Genomic DNA, 22,698 nt, shown 5'->3' on the forward strand with positions numbered 1-22,698 from the left:
GGAAGCAGCAAAGTGTAACTAAAAAAGAAAAACCTCATGCCACAGGTATTACAAATACATTTTGTGTTTGTGGAACCTCTGGCATGAACATTATATTATTTTGAGTCATTTTACTGTGAAGTTTTACTTTAATGTTTCAACATTAAAGCATTTTGATCGAATATGTCTTTTCTGAAAAATCATTTTATAAAATACAAATTGTATATTGAATTTAAACACTTTTTTTACCATATGAAAGTATTGCCATATAGTTGAGTATTTTATTTCCTTGGAAATACTGTTACCTGTATACAAGGAAAAAATAAAAATTAAAAAAACACAATTGATTAACAATTGGAAATTAAAAAGAAATAGTCTTCACTCACCAAAGGAAGCAACCCACATGGAATTCCATTATAATGCTGCAACTACAACCTGTGATTAAACAGGAAGGCTATGCAAGGATGTCCTATGGATGAACACAGATACCAGATGATATAAAAATAGCAAAATGAAAGAAAGATAAAGGAAACGACAGGCATTATTTCATTGAGAAGTTCCATTACCTGTAGATCCCTAAAAGGGTGCATATTTTCGTAGTAAACTGCTGGAAGTCAGCCAAATGCTGACCACTGCTTCTATCCAACCTATGAAAGGAATGGAAAGCAAGAGCTTAAATGTGCTCTCTACAGTCACATGTATGAAATGAATTAATGGTGAATCAACTAACAAAACTATATTCAAATATACACAATAAAGTAAACCAATTATGCAATAAAGTAAACCATGTACTCATGCAATTATAATAGAATTTTAATGGCTCGACTACAATTTTGTGCAAGTCATTTGTTGTAGTGAGTGATGACAATCTGTTTCTCATTAATTCTTTTAATTTCTATTTGTTTATATACTTTTCTACTGTTTTTTTACTTTTTATTTTTGCCTTGCATACAGGTTCCTTGCAAAAAAAAAATACCCCTAGTCATTTCAGGAATTACACTCATATGGTAAAAATGTGTTTAACCATAATTTAATCATTCACTATTAATACTACATGTTTTCTTCTCTTCTCCTCTATAAAATGCTTTCACTATTATTATAATACATATGCTGGATTATTAAAAAAATCATTTCTGCATTTTTATATAAGGACATGTAATAATAAAATTTACTGTATGAAATTTTAGTGTAAATTATGTAATTCAAAAAATAACAGCACATTATAAATTTATTTATAAATATACAAAAATAGATCTTTAAAATGTTTTAATACTATAATAAATGTACAACCATCTCTGAATTATACACGAATGAAAGGAATATTTTACACCTGATGGAGATGATCTTGATGCACACATTGTTTAATGTGGTTATCTCTTGTCATTTCAACAATTGCACTCATATAGTAAAAATGTATTTAATCCTAATTTAATCTTAACTCCCTGCAGCCTAACCACAGATCTAACTAATGATGTTAAAAAAGGAGAAAATAGCTGTATGAGAGAAGCTGCATCAAACTTGGCAGGAGAGATTGAATGTTGACCCCAAAGGCCTCATCACAAATTACTTCATCCCTAATGTGACTTGTTAATGTCCTTCGAGACACTGGTTTTAGCTTGGCGTCCAAGCAACATCATTCTTTCTTACAGGCCATGATCTTTCTAATAACAAGCTAATTTCTCTCTCTCATTGTGGATTTTTAACACACGGATAGCAAAAATAATGTAAAACCCATTATTTTTGGCTGGTCATCAGTACTAACACCAAAATATGCATGATAAACTTTCTTAAAAGTCTGAGGCTTGTCTCTGAGTTTAAGTTGTAAAATTTCTACAGATGTGGCAGGTTCAGGATTGCTAAAACACTGGTATGACATTAATTGAGAAAAAATATGCATATTTTATTGTATAAGCCAACCTCTCCCCCCCCCCAAATACATGCTTAATGATATATTCACCATGTTATATTGACCCCATTTTATTAGTCTTCTGTCACATCCAACATAGTGGTGTATTACAATAAAACCTGAATTAAAAACCACTAGGTATTTTTAATTCAATTATTTTTTCTATTTTAAAAATTTACATTGACATTTCATTACACTGCATAGTGAACTATAAAAATACATGTCATGACAACTACTGTTATTAATGCTATTGTATCTCATGATAGGCTTTTTATGTAACTGAGCCATTTTTTGTTGCTATTTAGCATTAGCATTAGCATTAGTAGAGGCATTTGATGCAAGAAAGCAAGCTTATGCAGCATCAGCCAAAAAAAAAAAAAAAAAACCCACTTCCACTTCACCCCTCTGTTCGTTCAAAATACCTGTCCAGCTGAGCCTTAAACTTATTTAGGCTATCAACCTCCACCACAAGGGATGGAAGTCTGTTCCACCAACCAACCACCCGCTGGCTAAAGGCAAATTTCCGCACGTCTATCCTACATCTGTCTTTCCTCAATTTGAATTTATGCCCTCTCAGGTGATTTTTCTGAGCTAGAGGAAGAATCCCATCAGCATTGAGCATGCTTAAACCATTCAAGGCTTTACACACCTCTATCAGATCACCTCGCTGGTGCCTAGTCTCCAGACACTGTAATTTGCAAAACTTAAGCCTTTCTTCGTAAGAGCACCCCTTTGTTCCATTCACTAATCTTGTTGCCCTTCTCTGTACTCGTTCCAGCAGCTCTACATCCTTCTTGAAATGAGGCCTCCAGACCTGTATACAGTACTCTAGGTGTGGCCTGACCATTGCCTTATACAATGGAATAATCACCTCCTTATCCCTGCTGGAAAAATTCCTGTATATCATTGACAATACTCCATGAGCTACTCTTGCAGCCCGTCTGCACTGCTCAGAGAACTTCATATCTGCCTGCACAACCACCCCCAAGTCCCTTTCATTCTCTACCACTGTCAGTGTAGTACCACAGAGTTGATACGTTGCTCTGGGGTTGCTGTTTCCCATGTGTAGTACTTTACATTTGTCAATGTTAAACTTCATTTGCCACCTCTCAGCCCATCTGCTCAACCTTTCCAGATCCTGTTGCAGCAGCATAGTGTCAGTAGTGTCCTTGACAACCCTGCCAACCTTTGTATCGTCTGCAAACTTGGACATTAAGCTTGATATACCATCATCAATATCATTTATAAATACAGAAAACAATAATGGACCCAACACTGAGCCCTGAGGGACTCCACTAATAACATTAGTCCACGATGAGCAGTGTCCATTGATTACCACTCTCTGTCTTCTCCCCCTCAACCACCCCTTTATCCATAGCAGCAATTTGCCTCCAATGTCACACTGCTCCAATTTGTGTAGCAGTCTTCCATGTGCAACAGTATCAAAAGCCTTTCTAAGATCCAAGTATATAATATCAAAGTTATTCCCTGCATCCAGTTCTTTTGTGACTACATCATAGTATCCAATCAAGTTGGTCAGGCAAGACTTCCCCTTAACAAAACCATGCTGTGTCTGAGCTATAACTGAAGTCTTGTCTAAATGATCCTGCAGTGCTTCTTTAACCAGTGCCTCCATTAATTTTCCTGGAACAGAAGTTAAGCTCACAGGTCTATAATTACTTGTGTCAGCCTTTGATCCTCCTTTGTGAATTGGGGTCACATTTGCACATTTCCAGTCTATTGGTACCTCCCCTGAGTCCAAGGAAGCTCTCATAATTATGGCTAAGGGTTTGCAGTTAAGAAATATGTAAGAAATTTTCAATATTGAAAGGTTCGTTTTTGTAAACAACATTGTCTAAAACCATTGGTTATTTTCAGAAGAAAAACAATGCTGAAAATTAAGGTTATTATTATATTAAAACCACACCCTGACTATATTGAATGCTGAAAATAGTTTTTTTATTCATGTTCACATTAAAGATGGAATGAATGAAAGGGTCAACCTTAAAAATTTTAGATGTTTTTTTCTACTATTTGAAAGGTTGACTTAAGTGTTATAATATCTTCATATAAATCTAATAAGGTATGTAATACCTTATTAGATTTATATGAATTTAAAGGTCTAGGTTTTGTACATAGCATATAAGTCAACCAACAGTTTCAGGGGTAATTTTTTGGCCTTCAAAAATTGGTTTATACACAAGAATATACAATATTAATAGTAATAACCCACATTAATTATAAATTAACAAATAAAACACCTAGAACACTTCTTTTATTAATAGAAAATTACAACTTCTGATTTATTCTATACAACTGGGTTGTGATACATTAAATGTTGTTAATACTGTGTTATGGTAAATCAGTCAAATAGGGAATAAAATTATGTTCATAGTTTTCACTCAGCAAAAAGTCATATACAGTGGACCCCTGATTTACGATTCTAATTCTTTCCAGAGACACCATCGTATTGTGAAAATATCGTAATGTGAACCCAATAACACATTGTTTTTTGGTAATTTGTTCCAAGACCTCTGAAGATGAAATTTTCGCTATGTAACTAAGCTGTTTATCTCTCTGAAAGGTCATTTTTATAATGGAAGTTGTACATATTGATTAAAAAAAAATTGATTAAAGCACAACACAAAAAATCACTTCAACTAAAAGTTGCAAAAACAAAACATGTAGCCAACACATTTACAAATGCTGCTATTGGCTGAGAGGAAGGACCACGTGGTCCAGTTGGAGACAATTGTAAAGTGAAATAAGTAGGCACTGGGTAACATGATTACTGATTAGTAGAATCAGCCCTTTACAGAATCGTTTAAAAAAAAAAAAAAAAAAAAAAAAAAAAATCAAATCATTAAAATGCACTACACTTTCATTGTTTCGTACGTTCAGTTATAAGAATCAGTTTTGAACGCCTTTGTGATATTTTTCTAAAGCAAATTTCTGGAGGCCATTACCATAAAACAATAAAAAGCAATTTGCAGTTTCCCATTTATTGGGCTTTTCTGTTATAAACAAGTAATAAACTCAATTTTATTGCATTTGCGATAATACCGATTACTGGAATTTTGTGGGTTTTTACGTTATTATGATGAAATGTGTTTTCCCTTCACTGAAATCTTAAATCGTTCCAAAAACATAAATAAATTCTTAGAATCTTCTCTTCATTCCTATCTTTTAAGAAAACTTTGTAAATTTGTTACTCCATATCTCACTTGTGTATCATGTTAGTAGCAATTTGTGCTACTGTTAGTGTATCATGTTAGTAGCAATTAGTAGCAATGCATGCTGTGTTCTTTGTTATTGATTACTTATCTTTTTTAAAGTTAAACATGCAACACTTCCCCCCCCCCACCAAAAAAAATGTCAGTGAACAGAAATATCAATTAGTTAGTTAGTATGTAAGTAAGCATAATTTTTATTTTGTTAACCTGTGGAAAATATTCTTTGGAATTTTCATGTATTATTTAATTTTGTTAATTGGTAAGGTAATAAAGTTTAAATTTGTGCTTTTTATATTTACTTTTATAGCCTGTAGATAATATTTTTCCTATTTTCACTTAGTAAAATCACCGTTTTAAAAAATTAAAATTCAATTCGCAAAGGTGATCACAGTGACCGGTGCTTACCACATATCATATAGTGGAAGGTATTTTATTATGGAGAGTCCATCATAAAGTGATCTGATTGTACAGTAAACCATCGCAATGTGGGGGTCACTGTATACTACTATTATCATTAAATGCTATTATTTTCAGTAATTATCTTCAATAATCATGTCTTCATAATAGCTTTGAATTTCATAATGTTATGTTTTTCACATTCAGAATTAACTGTTTTGTAGTAGAATGGTAAAATTTAATTAAATATCAATAAATTTTGATCTATTTTTAGTTGCTTAGGCACAAGGGAAAAGATTTGTATATCCTTTTTACACGATGGGGACGTGTCGGGGACAATGGACAGTTTCAGAAAACTCCTTTTACTTTGTTACAAGATGCAGTGAAAGAATTTTGTAAAGTATTTCGAAGTAAAACTGGAAATACTTGGGAAAATTTGAAAAGGTAGGAGTATTTACATAATGATAATCGCTAAAGTAACAAACATTTTAAATATAAAAAAGTTGAAATTTTTATATATCCTCCCAATAATGTTAACTTACAAATTCTTATTAGATTTATATTATTTGTAAAATGTTATCAGAAATTATTTATTATTCATTGCTAAAAAATATTTATAAAGTGGCAGATCATAACTCAGTTGTTTTGATTTGAATCTGAAATTCAAAAAAGGCTTGGGGGGGGGGACTATTTGGTTAATTGATGTTGTTTTGAAATTTCAAGGATTATGACAAGAAAAGCTAATCATGCACTAGTTACCAAAAGTTAAACAACAAATTAAATTTTTATCAATAGCTAAATGAGTTGAAATACACAAATAAATATAATGGATGGTGCCAATTTACCTAAATCGTTTAAGGAGTTAAAAAACACATCACTTCAAATCATTTGATACCTTTTTTTTTTTTTTTTTTTTTTTTTTTGCCTTTTAAGTACCAACTGTCATCTTTACCTTTAAATGGCTGACACAGGTAACGTGGACAATATAAACCAGCCAGAACCAGGGGCTAGTTTTCAGGAATGGAAACATGATTATTAGGGCTTGCAAACCGGTTAAATCCGGTTTTCATGTTGAATTGTTAAAACCGAAACCGAGCTTCTAAAACCGGATTCGAATATTTTTTTAGTTAGCCCTTGAATATAGTTTTTTGTTACGCACATTTTCTTTCGTTTGTTCGTTTGTCTGGATCGTTCAACTGCTTTGTTTTAAACATGTTTTTATTTTATTTTATTTTATGTTTAGGTACGAATCTCATGGGCAAGTGGCCCAAATCTAGGAGGGGTACCTTTTATCTTCCCACCTGTATCATGGCACGATGCAGGTGTACTCATTTACGACTGAGTGAGTCGGAGCGATAGCGTAAAAGAAAAGGCTCAACATTTCTCCGTTCCATCTTTCTTGTTCACCAGGCAAGTTGTGGAATGCGCCTTATTGATGGTTACCCACTAGAACAGATTCGCTGAATATTGCATCAAATTTCAATCGTAGAAAGTTTCTTTCTTCTTTATTCCTATTAAATTTGTGATCAAATGTTCTCCAAAAAGCAGCTTCACCAAATTTAGCTTTTATGTAATTTTGAAAATATAATAGATTTAATTGGGGGGAAAAAATTGCAAGTAAATAAATAAAAAATTTCTTTCGTGAAAAATGAAACTTGCCTCGTTTAGACTCTTCATTCAGTACTTGCGGGAGTGACGCATAGTATTGTGCCTTTGTTATCTTCAATATTTTTATTTAAAATTGTTGGTAATATAAATTCCTACTAATTAATATTTATTACTCTTAATATGTCTAAGATGAAATCAAATGTATGGAATTATTTTGCTCGAAAAAGCAAAGATGAAGCACAATGTTCGAAATGTCAAAAGATAATGAAGTCGTCTGGAGGATCTACATCATCTTTGATGTTGCATTTAAAGAAAATGCATCAGATTGACATTAAACAAGATAACAGTGAACCTCCTGTAAAAATGGTAAGAACATTAGAAAACTTTATCGTTAAAAAAATCTATGGAAGAAGAGATTTCAAAATTAGCTGCTTTAGATGGATTTTCTGTTAATTCAATTGCCAAGAGTGAGTTTATACAATCAAGCCTTCACCTTCAGAGAAATAAATACGATAAATTACCACCAGCCTCAGTGAATGGAATTAAAAATATGGTTCTGAATTATTATAAAACTAAAGAAGAACTCATTCAACATTTCAAAAATTCATTGGTTTTGGGTGCATGGTATTCATTGACGAATATACGTCTATACAAAATAAAATGTATATGAATATAAATGTGCATTCAAAAGACAATCATTGCTCATTAGGTCTTATTGAGATTAATGGTTCACTTGATAGCAGAAGAACTGAGCAAATTGTGAATGGACACTTGAAGGAATTTGGTTTGAACTTGGATGAGGATATTGTTGCCTGCACCACCGATGGAGCAGCAATGATGATTAAGTTTGGCAAGCAAATTATGCCTAATCATCAACAATGTATAGCCCATTGTATACATCTGTCAGTTATAGATGTACTTTATGAAAAAGCAATCAATTATGGTGCCACAGTCTCTGAGTCTCCCAAAGACAATGAAGAAAATGAAAATAATGAAGAAAGTAGTGATGATGAACAAGTTGAAAAAAGACAGCAAAGCATGCTTTATCAAACCAAAAAAAAAATTTGAGTTACCCTGAGCGAGAGAGAGAGAGAGAGAGAGAGAGAGAGAGAGAGAAAGTCAAAAGTAGAAGGGAATCATCAAGAAACAACTACCAAGTGCCATACACAGACTACAAATTAGTCATAAAAAATGTGTGAGGAGCAGTGGTTGCAAATCTGGCAGGCTCAGGGCGGCAATAAACTGCTTCAAACAGGAACCTAAGTTGTGGCCATCAATCATGCGATCAAACAGGCAAGAGGAGGTGATCCTGGCTAGGACACTTATTGGGCATATGTATCTAACCCATATTCATCTACTCAAGGGGGAAGATCCACCTGTTTGTACATTTTGTTAGTCTACACTTACTGTGACGCATATTCTAATAAATTGCAACCATTATAATAATTATCGAAACACAATTTTCACATTGCTCTCACATCTGCAAGAACCTTTGACATTACCTCATCTGATTGGAGACGATGCAAATTTAGCTGAGTTCTTTGTTTTCTTAAAGCAGACAGGATTATTTAACAGATTTTAACTGTTAATTGCGCTACAGATTAGAATCAGGCAATTAGAAATATGGCCTTAGTAGCCCTTGTGCCATTAAACAACATTTCAACCAACTAGCATCATAGAGATCCTGGTTAATCTGCAGCCTTGGATAATCTGCCTTTAGATAACTGACAGTCTGCTGTATGTCACTTTTACATAGTGAATAGGTTGTATATACTACATTTTTTTAATTGGATGTTATTCTAAATATATTAGTGGCGTAACTGTGGTTATGTATCTTTGCAAATGATGCAGCAAAGACCTATTTGGAAAATTCATATACTGTTAATGAGAAAAGAAGCTTATTGAAGCCTTCCAGAAAAGTTAGCTGAATTTCCAAGCCTTAAGCAGAAAGTGAGCAATATTTTATTTATTTAAACCTTTATGTTTAGCATAGCAAAGGGAACAATCACATAAAGATTTCACTGGTCACTAGTTAATCTCTGCTAGTCTGTAGTGGTGAATAACTGAAATAGCTGTTATTATTAATAACAAAGAGATATGGCAAATTGTTAATAATAAAATTTTTGCCTGTTTAATATCTGTTTGCAGATAGGAAATAAATTAAATTTGCTATTTTAAATATGTCATTTGGTTTGATTATTTTAGCAGGGCAGAAAAAAAAAATATATATATATATATATTATTATTATTATCTATCTATCTATCTATCTATACAAGTTTTCCTCCTTGTGATATTTATTCGAGCCAATGGGAGAAGAGGGCAAGGCAGTTACGTCACTACAAATGCAATTAATTATTCACAGCTGCCTCCATAAGGTTCACCAACCTCATGCACATGATTCACTCTCTAAAGTTCACCAACCTCATGCACATGATTCACTCTCTAAAGTTTGATGTTCTATTGTAACATTTTTTGTATATTAATGAATATTCTATATTTGTAAATACTGTGGTTTAGTATTTTGTAAATATTTCAGTTCTGGTGTTTCGGATGTAACAGTATTCCTCATGTATTATTGAACCTGAAGCAAAAGGCCTTTTCCTAAGTGTCCTATGCAAACGCAGGTAAATAATTACATATGATATTGGCTGAAGTCCAGGATAATATGCACCGGCAGGTAGTTCAATGAAAACGAGGAAGATGCCGATAATTGTCAGTTTTTAACTGTCAGCACCTCCCTTTTCTGATTGTTTTGTGTCGTCGAGGTGGAGAAGGAGCTTAGCTTAGATAGGGTGTTTATCCCTCCATCCCGTTATTTTAAAATGAGAAAACGAGTTCCCAATTATAAACAGCAGCAAATGTGGGGAAAAACACCCTAGGTATATCAACCTAGGAGGACAGTGGGTGGAGAAAGCAATAGCATCTGCCAATCACTGCTTTCCCACTGTTTTCCCGCCATGTATGCCATTCTGGAGTTTTACTGTGATATTTATTCTACCTTGAGAATGCCGCGCACTACAATCGCACAGGTAAATAATTACATAGGTCATTTCCTGATTATATATTGACCAGTGCGTTTTGACAGGTGTGTGTTATGTAGAAAAGATTTGACTTACTCCATATGTCTCTACATTTTACATAGAAAAGTGTGCGTGGGGTGGGCGAGGAAAGCAAGCAGGGGGCAAAGCCCCCTAGTTGTTATTATTATTATTCTTTTTTTTTCCAATGCAATTCAGAGTACAGAGAAAGAACTGCAACACCACAACAACTAAAGCAAGAGGTACTTACAAAAGACTGGTTAATTAAAAAGAGTTATTATTTCAGATATATGTAATGAACTAACAAATAATATAATTAAAACTCATAATTAAGTAAAATAAACTTAAATGTAGAAAAAAAAGTGTACAACAACATAAATTAGGTTAGTGAAATTAACATAAGGCTGATTTAGTAACAAGGTGTGATTCATTTCACAAGGCCCTTTCCGATTTTTCTCACAGAACACTTCCTTACTCATAAAGGATCACTCAGAACTTAAACATCGACAAGGTTAAAGTTAGTTAGCCTGGAGAAGGCTATCTCAAAGTTCTCTAACTTCTTGATGGAATTGCTATTGTGATGTCCTGATGCAGAAAAAGTGCCTCTGATATTTCAACGTACAAGTAAAAAGTGGTATTTTATTAGGTAATATCGCTTAAGTTTGTAGTATGCTAATGAAAGTACAAATTTATGGAAGTCCTTGATATATTTTTTTAAAATGACAAGCAGATTCTGAATGCAGAGTAAAGTTGTGAATTTTTTGATCATTATTGTTCTGAGTTAGGTTTAAAAAAACATGGAGAACAAAATAATTTTGTCTGGTCAGTTCTCTTTTTCTCGTGAAACTCTCATAATAGGGATGAATTATGTCACAATTACAGGAGAGATATTTCTGATGTGTAACTAGATAGAATAAAAGGGCTGTTCAAAAAACGAGTGTCAGGCCATAAATAATGCCTCTTTGGTCATAAAAGTTTAAAGACAAGCACAAAAGCTGAAGTTTATATCCATTATTAAACAAATGCTGGGAAGCATGCATTTATTTACTCTATGTATCCACCTTGTTTTTTAGTTTGTTTTTGCCATCTTTCCAGCTCACATATGCACTTTAGTAAAAGGATAGACCCTGTTGTGCATATGTGAGCTGTTGAAGCCAACCTTCACTGTCTTTTCAACTCATCACTCAAGAAGAGTTTTCCACAAGGTATGTCTTCATATGTCCAAAGAAAAAAATCAAATAGAGCCAAGTCTGGGCTAACTGCAGGACATGGAAAACCTCCTCTAGGTCTGCAGTTTTCATCTGAGTCATGTATGCAGCCTGGCATTATCATGGTGTAATATGATTTGGCATCTGTTTTAAGCAGGCATCCTTTTTGTTTTATAGCCCTATTAAACCTATCAAGAATTTGGTAGTATCTTTTCTTATTTATAGTAAAAAAAAAATAATAATAAAATAAAATTGGGCCTTTTCTCACAGAATACTGTGGTTATTGTTTTTTGTGGTGACCTGCCAATTCAGGGTGTTTTTTTTTTTTTTATTTATTTCACTGGAGTGGACAAACTGATCCATCCCCTGGAGTATTTCATTTCTCTTATTAACAGCTTGAGTGCCCATTTGTAGCATATTTCCTGCCCATTTGTAGCATATAATCTAACGTATCTAAAATGCACTTTTCTTTGAACATCTTAGTACTCACATCACTGTGTATTGGTTATTTTTCTGTCTTTTTAATTATTTCATCCAAAACCTCGATGTTTCCTTTAGTTCCCACAGATTTGGTCTTCCACTCCTTGGCGTGTCACAAACAGTGACTCCCTCTTCAAAATGCAAGCCATCTGAGAACACTGCTTATATTAGTAGTGTCTTATCAGTATGCCTTACTCAATTTTTCATGAATTCCGGCAACTGAGTTTTCTCTTGAATTAAAAAGGAATTCTGTCACCAAATGTTGGTGAAATGGATATCAGTTCATAACTTCCAATCTATAGTTCATAACTTCTAATCTATAATAGACTGTTATATTTTATTATGTTTATGCCTTAATATCTGTACTAGCAGTATATATAGAACCTCATGATGCAAATCTAATTTAAAAAAAAATCTTGTCAGCCAAGTTGCATTACTTATGAACTGACCCTTGTACTTTTGAATAAACCTTTGAAATAGTGCCCTTCCACTGTGATGCACTTAGCCCAACAACTTTCCCACTCTTCTGGAAAGCTAATTTCAAAATCACTGAGGGGTGATCCATTGTATTAATCTTTGTTTGTATGCTGTCAAAGCAACATCATTTCAGTCCCCAGTATAAGAAACAAAAAAAAAAAAAGTAATTTATGTCATATATGGCAAATACAGAAGTTGTGGATTTGAGCAGTTCTGTGTTTAGCAAAAAACTGCCAAGTAGCAACAAATGCAACACTGCATTATCTTAGTGAAGAAATAATCAATTCTTTGAATTGCATCATAAAGGGGTCCTCAGAACTTCAACATAGAATTATATATTAATTTTATCCTTTGGAGCATTTTAGTATTAACTATATAAGCAAGAAAGCCACAGATTTTTGCTGCACCAAGAGAAAAAAAAAAACTAAAATAAAAACTACTAAAAATAAATAACAAAAATAAAAAGGAAATTAAACAAGCTGTGTTTCCCTCTTTGCACAGATAACTATCCAGCTAACCTTTTAACTCTTCCCCAAGGTGTCAGGCCTCATATACTTACAGAAGTAACCTACTCTGGTAATGAACAACTCACTGCTAAAATAAAATTTCCTAGAATCCACTCTAAACCTCTTTCCCCATAATTATAATTTATGCCGCCAAGCTCTGGTGGTTTGTTGTTTTGGTGCTCGTTTCTGTCGTAGTCATTGCATGGTCGTCCAGGCTATAATTGTTGTTTGATATAGACCACTCATTTTCCTCTTTCTGCATTTCCTTCATACATTTCTGCATTGCTGACTCTCATAGTGAAGATGCATGAACCCTGCTAAGCCAGCTATGAGTTTGTTGGGATTGTGCTTAGTGTGATATCGTGCTGTGTTGTATGACTGGCATGTTCTCATCTATACCATGAGGATGTGAGCCAGTTACTTTAGTAAGTTATATTCTACACTGCTTGAAGAATTTCATGTCTCCTCATATTGTAATTCTCAAATCCCTTTCTTTCTTTACTGTTTTTAATTCATCCCCACCAAGTCTATAATTACACTAGTTTACAAATTTAAGTTTGTTCACTAGGGTTTGAATTTCAATAGGTCCTACTGCCGAAATATGTTGCTGTGATTTCAAATATGACTTAGATTTTTTTTTCTTTCACATCCAGAAACATCACAATTTAAGAAATAAAAAAGTATTGTTTTTTAAGAAAGTATATAACTTTATTGTATTTAGTAATGACAGATTGATAGGATTACATTTTCATATATCAAAAAATACGTAAATACTAACAAGTATTAATCAAAATTCTGAAACTTTCATTAATCAGACCTTCGTCTCTTTGTTTGAAAAGAACACTTAATCGCTTTTTCTTTTATGTACAGTGCCAGGTTTCTCTCTTTTTTAAAGATCAGCAGTAGTCGGCCATCATGTTTGTATTCCACCTTCCCTGGTACCTCTGGATTTCCTTTACGTCCTGATGGAATCTCTCCCTTTGTTCTTTGCTCATCTGTGCAAGATTTTCAGGGGAAAAATCAAGATGAGCATGCAAAAAATAAATTTTGATGCTCATATTGCAACCTAAATTGTGAAGCTTTTCGAGCATATTTTGAACAATTTTCTCATAATCCTGTGATTTATGATTTCCTGGAAAGTTTTCCATTACACTTTTAAAGGCAATCCAGGCTTCCCTTTCAATGTCAGTCATAGTAGTTTCAAACTAACCTTCGAAAACCAATTTTCTAATTTGAGGACCAATGAAGATATCCTCAAGTTTTGCATCAGATAAACCGGGAAATTTACTGCAAAGGTACTTAAAGCAGTTGCCATCCTTATTCAGTGCTTTAACAAATTGCTTCATTACACCTAACTTGATATGCAGTGGAGGCAAAAGTATTTTATCTGGCTTCGCCAAACTTCCATACACAATATTTTTTGACCCCGGTGTAAGATCATGCCTCCAAGGCCATTGTTTCTTTGTCCAGTGCAGCGCTTTAGCTCTGCTATCCCATTCACAAAAGAAGCATGGCATTTTAGTGTACCCACCCTGTTGCCCCAACAACATACATAACAATTTTCAGTCTCCACATAGTTGCCATTCGTGATCTTGATATTTAATTTTCTCCAGAAGTAACTTTATATTGTCATAAGTTTCTTTTAAGTAAACTGAATGAGCAACTGGCACAGATGTGTACTTATCTCCATTATACAAGAGAACACCTTTTAAACTAGTCTTAGAAGAGTGTAAATAGTCTCCATTCACTAGGAACATATGATGGAGCTCCTAAGGCACATATTAAACCAGCGATATCACTGCAATATACAAGAGGACCTTCTTGTGAAAAATACTGTATAAACTCCCTTTCACGATTTCCATACCAGGATAATGATGTACCTGGAGCAAGTAAGTTCTTCGCTTGAAGTCTGGATCCCAGAATTTCAGCAGCATACTTTGGAAGACCTAAGTCCCTTACTAAATCATTTAGTTTGACTTGCGTTAATTGCTGTGCCATTAAAATATTTTTAGCATTAGCAATAGTAGAGGCACATGGTGCAAGAAAGCAAGCTTATGCAGCATCAGCCAAAAAAAAAAAAAAACTCTCCAATTTCACCCTTCCATTCGTTTCAAATACCTGTCCAGCCCAGCCTTAAATTTATTTAGACTATCAACTTCCACAACAAAGGATGGAAGTCTGTTCCACCAACCAACTACATGCTGGCTAAAGGCAAACTTCCGCACATCTATCCTACATCTGTCTTTCCTCAATTTGAATTTATGCCCTCTCAGGTGATTATTCTGCGCAAGAGGAAGAATCCAGTCAGCTTGAGCATGCTCAAACCATTCAAGGCTTTATACACCTCAATCGGTCACCTCACAGGTGCCTAACCTCCAGACACTGTAATTTGCAAAATTAAGCCTTTCTTCATAAGACCAACCCTTTGTTCCATTCACTAATCTTGTTGCCCTTCTCTGTACTCATTCCAACAGCTCTACATCCTTCTTAAAATGAGGCCTCCAGATCTGTATACAGTACTCAAGGTGTGGCCTGACCATTGCCTTATACAAGGGGAGAATTACCTCCTTATCCCTGCTTGAAAAATTCCTTTGTATATCATTGACAAGACACCATGAGCTACTCTTGCAGACCGTCTGCACTGCTCAGAAAACTTCATATCTGCCTGCACAATTACCCCAGGTCCTTTTCGCTCTCTACCACTGTCAGTGTAATACCACAGAGTTGATATGTTACTCTGTGATTACTGCTTACCATGTGTAGTACTTTACATTTGTCATTGTTAAACTTCATTTGCCACCTCTCAGCCCATCTGCTCAACTTTTCTAGATCCTGTTGCAGCAGCATACTGTCATTAGTGTCCTTAACAACCCTGCCAACTTTTGTATCATCTGCAAACTTAAACATTAAGCTTGATATACCATCATCAATAACATTTATAAATACAGAAAATAACTGGTTGTTTTCTGGTTGATAACATTCCTCTTCACTAACCTCTTTAGCTTCTGCTTTGTTGGAAGAAGATGTGGACTCCAAAGTTTCTGGTGGAGATTTTACAGGCAGATCAGGTCCATGCGGAACCGGTCTTATGGCTGATGGTAGATCTGGATATTTGATGTCCTTTTGATTTTTTGAATTGTAACCTTTAACGTCACATACACAAAAGTAACATTCGGCTTGGCTTACTGGTTTGCTCCACACCATAGGAATAGCAAATGGCAAGCACACCTTTTTTCCTTGACTCCATTTTTTTAAGATGTTCGACACATGTATGGCATACTTTACGTGGTGCCCAAGATTTATCCTGATCACCTAGTTTTATGTCAAAGTATGCATAATGCATTTTTTTTACAAAATCAGTAATATTTTGCCTCTATTTACAGGAACAAAGCAACCACGTATGTAAAAAAATATGTCGGGACTGTTTATACAATTTCTGGTTGCCATACTAAAAGAAAACTAACACACAATGAGAGCTCACAGCGGTTTTTACAGGAGTACTGTTAAAGTACAGAGCCTATATAAGTTGCACATCCCTTACACATAAGGGATGTGCCACTTATATAGGCTCTGTGGTTGAGTGGACTGTACAAACAAGTGAGAGTGCATGCTCTCAGACAAGTTTAACCCGTAACTACACACAGGAGTCTCCCAGACTCCACTCGGAAAATAAAATTCTGGGAATCACAGATGGGACGGAAGAGCGGGATGGGGGGATCGCCTACCTTCCTGGGTCAAGTTCAGCTACCTTGCAGTGTGTGTGTAGTTATGGGTTAAACATGCACAATCTGTTGTATTTGAGGAAAATATTTGATACTGATTACAAATATAGGGGTATAAAACTTGTAAACCATTGCAGAAACTATAGTTATTTACACATGTGTATAATACCTAGGTAATATTTTGTTAATGGATTATGAAAAATCTTTACGTGATAGAAACAAACGGACTTCGGTTTAGTAATCAGTAAACATGCATGAATAACTGCCACATACTTTTACTCAAACCTCAGATACACTGTAAACCAGTGTAATTAGTATTAATATTAGCCATATAATTCAAGGAAGCCACAGGCTTTTGCTACACTGGTTAAGAAAAAGAAACTAAGAGTAAATAAGAAAATAGATACATTATGCTCTTCCTTCCTCATGTAGGTAGCTGGACATTTGAACTTTGAACTGTTGGCCTTAACTACCTGCAACTATATTTGAAAATCCAACATACCTCACATCCATATACTGAAGTTATTATTCCTAGATATTTTGAAAAATATTATGTGCTAATTAATTTTACCAACATTTTTTCAAATCTCCCATGTCCAATTTGGAAATTGATTACCATAATAGAGTAAATCAGAAGGATGATCCTGATTTAGTCTTAGGCATTTATATTCCCAAGATCATATAGTTGTCCTTGATTTGGAAACTGATAAATGCACAAGGAAGCTTGAACTATAACAAATTATCCCATTATGCTTGGTATTTTAACATTTTCTCATAGCAGTGTTGAGTGTAAGGAATATTCAGCCAGGTTATAAAAATAAAAACTGAATTCAGATCTTCTCTTTCTAGTGAAGCTTTGGAAATAGTCTCATCAGCTTACACAAGAGAGCAGGGCCATTGTTATGAACAAAACTTAGATTCGACATTTCTGAAGAGAAAAAAAAAAGTGTGAAATATCTTCTTTAAAGCATTTAAAATCAGTTTTCTAATAGAATATCCAAACAGAAATCCACAGACAGAAAAATGTTAGGTAAACTAATGTTTAAAAGCATACTGTACTGTGTAAACAATCCTCTATCTATGATTTTGTATCTCTAAATGTCGCCACAATGAATTTTATCTAACTATATGTTATTTGATTTGATTGAAAAGTAAAAATCACTTACCTTGATTAATGAATTATCCTTTGCATTTCCATTATTCTTTAAATAATTGTTAATCTGTTAAAAAGTTTTGTAAATGTTGTTTGCATTGTGTAATTATACAGGGTAAGTCATAAGTTAATTTTTATTTCTAAAAGTGATATTCATAAATCTTTTTTTATGGAGTCCTAATTGGTTGTTTTTTTTGTTTTGTTTTTTCCCTCCCCTCTCAACCTTTCAAAACTTTGTTAAAAAGATTTGTTAGAAATAATTTTAACAGTGAGGAGTATATTGCAATAGGTCGCTAGTCTTTTAATAGGGTAGAGACTCTGGTAATGGGAAAGAGTGATTATGCCAGGAGGGAGGGAAAAATATTTCGGTTAAACATTTGCTAAATAGAGAGACAAATAATTCTGAAATATAAACATTACCAAGTTTTTGTAATGAATTTGGAGATATTGAACCTGGTGACATTATGGATTGTCATATTATATCGGAAGCATTAAAGGAGATTACAGATGTAAGATTCCCGTAGAGGAAATAATAAGAAGAGAAGAAGATCCATGTTTAAGCCATGCACAGAGATCAATCAGTCTAAGAAGACAAAATATAAGAATTAAGAACTAAAAGAATTTGGAAATCAGTAAATTCCTAATTGGAATAATTGCCTCCTTGTCCCTGTTGGCAAAATTCCTGTTTATCATTTACAGAACCATATGAGTTATCCTGGAAGCCTGTCTGCACTGTCAGAGAACTACATGTCAGACTATGCAATTATCTGTAGATCTTTTCAGTTCTCCCACCTTGAGCATGGTGCCATTTATTTGCTATGTTACTCTGGTATTATTGCTACCAAGTACTTTTCATTTTTTTTTTTTTTTTTTTTTTTCAATCGAAATGGTCAATTGCCACTTGTCAGCCCATCTGTCCACTTTTCTAGGTCTTGTTGTTGTTATATTTCTTGCTTCCCTTCACTGGATGTTGTACACCTGCAATCTTAGATATTGAAAATAGTAAGGGGGTTGGGCACTGAACCCATGGGTACTTCACTATTAACATTAGTTGAAGAAGAGCAGTACTCATTAACAACTACTGACTTCTGCCACCCAGCAGGCCCTCTATCAATGGTAGTAATTTGCTCTAAATTCCACACTACTCCAAATTGTACTGGAACGATATCAAAAGCTTTTCTGAAATCTAAATATATGATGTCAAAATTATTTTATTTATTTATTTTTTGCATCCAGTTCCTTTGTTACTTGTATCATAACAGCTAATCAGATTGGCAAGACAAGATCTCCCTTTAACAAATCCATGCTGTGGTTGCCTTATAATTGCATTCCTCTGAAGATCCTGCATTACTTTAACCACCGGCTCCATTTTCCTCCTTTGTGAGTACTAGACACATTTGCACATCTCGAGTCCATGGATACCTTCCTGAATCCCAGGATGCTGTCATAATTATGGCCTAGCGTTTACTTACCTCTTTTGTTACTGTATGATTTTTCTCATATCTTCTCAAATATCATTATAGTAGATGTACAAACCTTAACTTACTAAATTAAGAAAAAGAGTGCTTTAGTTTTTTTCAATAAATTCAATGAAATTAAATATTGTGATTTTTAATTTTACATTTCTTTTATTCCTTTAAAATTTTTCATTTTAATAGTTATACACTATTTTGTTTTTCTCCTCTAGTTTTCAGCCTCAATCAAAAAAATATCGATTAATACATCTTGAAAAGAGACAAAAGCTGCATAAAGCTGATATAAAACTGGACTTAACGACAGAAATGCCTTCAAAACTTCCAAAACATTTAGAAAAATTAATGAAGAAATTGGTATGATAGGTTTGATGTTATATGTATGTGTATATATGTGTGTGTGTGTGTGTGTATATATATATATATATATATCTTTTAATTAAAGTGTAATTGTTTTTTGTATATATGGTGTATATATTTTGTATATATAAGTGTAATTGTTTTTTTATATATATGATGTTAGAGTAAATTCAGTTATATTGTTAAACTACTATCCTATCTTCTGCAGAACTGCAAAGACTGAGCTTAAAGTAGGTGTTCATATAAATTAAATGTTTATATGATGTGGTTTGTATGGCAGTTTTGCTAACAGTAGGCAAAATTAAGTAAGGAATTAGGATAGAAATAGACATTACTACACTTGGTAAACTAATAGCTCAAAGTGTTGAAATAAAGAGTTGAAAAGTGAAAAGTACATGAACAAAGACTATAAAGTTTTTTTCAATTAATCTCGGAACATAATTTCCCATCTGCACTAGGGACAGCCCTGGACATTATAGGTATGTTGATTGCCCTTAAATTTTAAAGAAAAAATTTCAGAAATTAAGGATAATAGCAAATGTTATGAAAGTATTAGTATTAGTAACGGCCGCATGGTGCAAGAAAGCCTATGGCTTATGCTGCACCAGCCAAAAAAAAAAAAAAAAATCGGAACAAAACAATGATAAAAACAAAAAATAAATAAATAAATAAATAAATAAATAAAATAAATAACTAAATAATAATAATTAATAAATAAAAAAAAATAAAATAAAAAGGAAATTAAACCTATCATCCTATGCGCTTCCCTTACCCAAAAGTACTATCCAGATGACCTTTGAATTTCCCCAAACTGTCGACTTCTACCACCCATGAAGGCAACTTATTCCAGTAATTTATAACTCGCTGGCTAAAATAAAACTTCCTGCAGTCCAATCTAAACATTCCCCCCCCCCCCCGTAACTTGAATTTATGTCCCCTAGTTCTAGCATCATTTATAATCTTGAAAATTTTGTCCTCATTCATTTTACTGATGCCTCTCAGAGCCTTAAACACCTCAATCAAATCTCCTCTATGGTGTCTAGTTTCCAAACTCTGCAACCCACATATTCGAAGTCTTTCTTCATAAGGACGCCCTTTTGCCGATCTCACCAGGCGAGTTACCCTTCTTTGCACCCTTTCAAGAAGCTCGATGTCTTTCTTTAGGTGCGGTCTCCATACTTGAACACAGTATTCCAAGTGTGGTCTAACATAAGCCTTATATAATGGGATTATCACGTCCCCATCTCTACTTGCAAAAGTTCGATAGGACACCATGGGCCTTCCTTGCAACCTATTTACAATGCTCAGAGAATTTCATGTCTGACCGTATCGTAACACCCAAGTCCCTTTCCTCCAGTACTGGGTTTAGTTGAACTCCACCAAGTGAATAAGTTTTTTTGGGATTACTGTTTCCCAGGTGTAATACCTTACACTTTGTTGGATTAAAGCACAGCTGCCATTTTTCTGACCATTCTTGAAGTCTATCTAGGTCTCTCTGAAGAAGCTCAGCTTGACAGTGATCATTAACTACTCTACCAATTTTAACATCATCTGCAAATTTAGACATCACGCCCTCTATCCCTTCATCAATGTCGTTTATGAAAATTAAAAACAACAGTGGTCCTAATACTGATCCTTGGGGAACCCCACTTCTTACATCAACCCAATCTGAGGAATAGCCATTTATCACAACCCTCTGCCTCCTGCCCTGAAGCCATCCTTCTATCCGTCTAAGGATTTTCCCAGTGATTCCAACCTGTTCCAGCTTATAAAGCAACCGCTCATGTGGGACTGAGTCAAAAGCTTTGCTGAAATCTAAATAAACAATGTCGAAATTATTCCCTAAATCCAGCTCGTGAGTGACCCTTTCGAAATGGCGAACCAGATTTGTTAAACATGATTTTCCCTTTACAAAACCATGCTGAGTATCCTTGAGAATTTCAATTCGATCCAAATGATCCTGAATTCCACCCTTGATCATTGCCTCCATGATTTTCCCTACTACTGAAGTCAGACTGACAGGTCGATAATTTCCAACTTCACTTTTAGAGCCACCCTTATGTATGGGAGATACATTTGCACTTTTCCAATCCAAGGGAATCTCCCCAGAGTCTAGTGATGCTCGCATAATTAGCCTCAATGGTTCAATGCACTCGCTTACTGCCTCTCTTAAGATTATAGGGAGCCTTACTGGTCTGTAGGCTCAAAAGTTTTTTCATTAAATAATCTTGCGAAATTTCAATATCATTAATTACATATTTTTTAACTTCGCTCCCACAATTTCCCATTGCCACAAAACGTTTTTCATTTGTAAATATCGATGCAAAATAACTGTTGAGTTCATCTGCAACGGCAGCTGGTGTATTTATTACTATCCCCTTTCCCTTACGTAAAGGTCCGATCTGGTTTGTCCTGCTCTTCTTGGCATTTATATATGTGAAAAATTCTTTATCCTCCCTCTTTGCTCTGTTTGCTAGTGATTTCTCATAAACTGCCTTTGCCTGTCGAACTTTTTCTGTGGCTCTATTACACATCACCTTGTAGCTGTTATAGGCTTCAGTACTTTTTATTGCTCTGTAACTTTTCCATGTCACCTTTTTCTGCTCAAGTAATGCGGCAACTTCACTATTCATCCAACTTGGAACCCTTCTCGTGGAGTATTTTTTTAATGGTATATATGCATTCAAGGCATCTGTGATTAATGTTTTAAAAGCGTACCACAGTTCAATTGTATTCATTCTCAGCGCGATATCTACCCAGTTAATAGAGGCCATGTTGTACCTTAAGGCATCGTAATTTCCTTTTCTGAAATTAAAACCCATTCCTTTGCCTTTTACTTCTGCTGCCTCTCTCGTCATCATCCACCGTAGAACTCCGTGATCACTTCCTGCTACTGGTTCCTCTACTGTCATCCCTGTTATGTCATCTGATTCATGTGTGATGATGAGGTCTAGGATATTCTTTTCTCTAGTACTTTCCCTGACATGTTGATACAAATAACAGTCATCTAGTTGATTTAAAAATTTTGTTCCCCATGTCGAGTTTCCTTCCCATTTACTCCAATCAATTAGAGGCAAATTGAAATCACCCATAATAAGGCATTGACGCTTACTTTCCCATTCCATTTGCATGTAGGGGCTTTTGTCATAATCTTCACAA

The 22,698-nt window shown here is 34.3% G+C and overlaps 1 protein-coding gene across 4 annotated transcripts in view; it reads left to right on the top strand.

The window, feature by feature from the left end:
* LOC150084913 (poly [ADP-ribose] polymerase tankyrase-like) overlaps positions 1-22,698 on the top strand; it is a 1,170,388-nt gene that overhangs the window by 1,007,929 nt on the left and 139,761 nt on the right. For all 4 annotated transcript variants that reach the window (XM_090376702.1, XM_090376704.1, XM_090376701.1 and 1 more), the window contains 2 exons: positions 5,789-5,958; positions 19,395-19,536. In XM_090376702.1, the coding sequence (XP_090232828.1) occupies positions 5,789-5,958; positions 19,395-19,536 (312 nt within the window). The remainder of the gene's footprint in view (positions 1-5,788; positions 5,959-19,394; positions 19,537-22,698) is intronic.

The sequence above is a fragment of the Mastigoproctus giganteus genome, chromosome 6 (assembly GCF_048544385.1).
Source record: "Mastigoproctus giganteus isolate SK-2022 chromosome 6, ASM4854438v1, whole genome shotgun sequence".
Lineage (NCBI taxonomy): Eukaryota > Metazoa > Arthropoda > Arachnida > Uropygi > Thelyphonidae > Mastigoproctus > Mastigoproctus giganteus.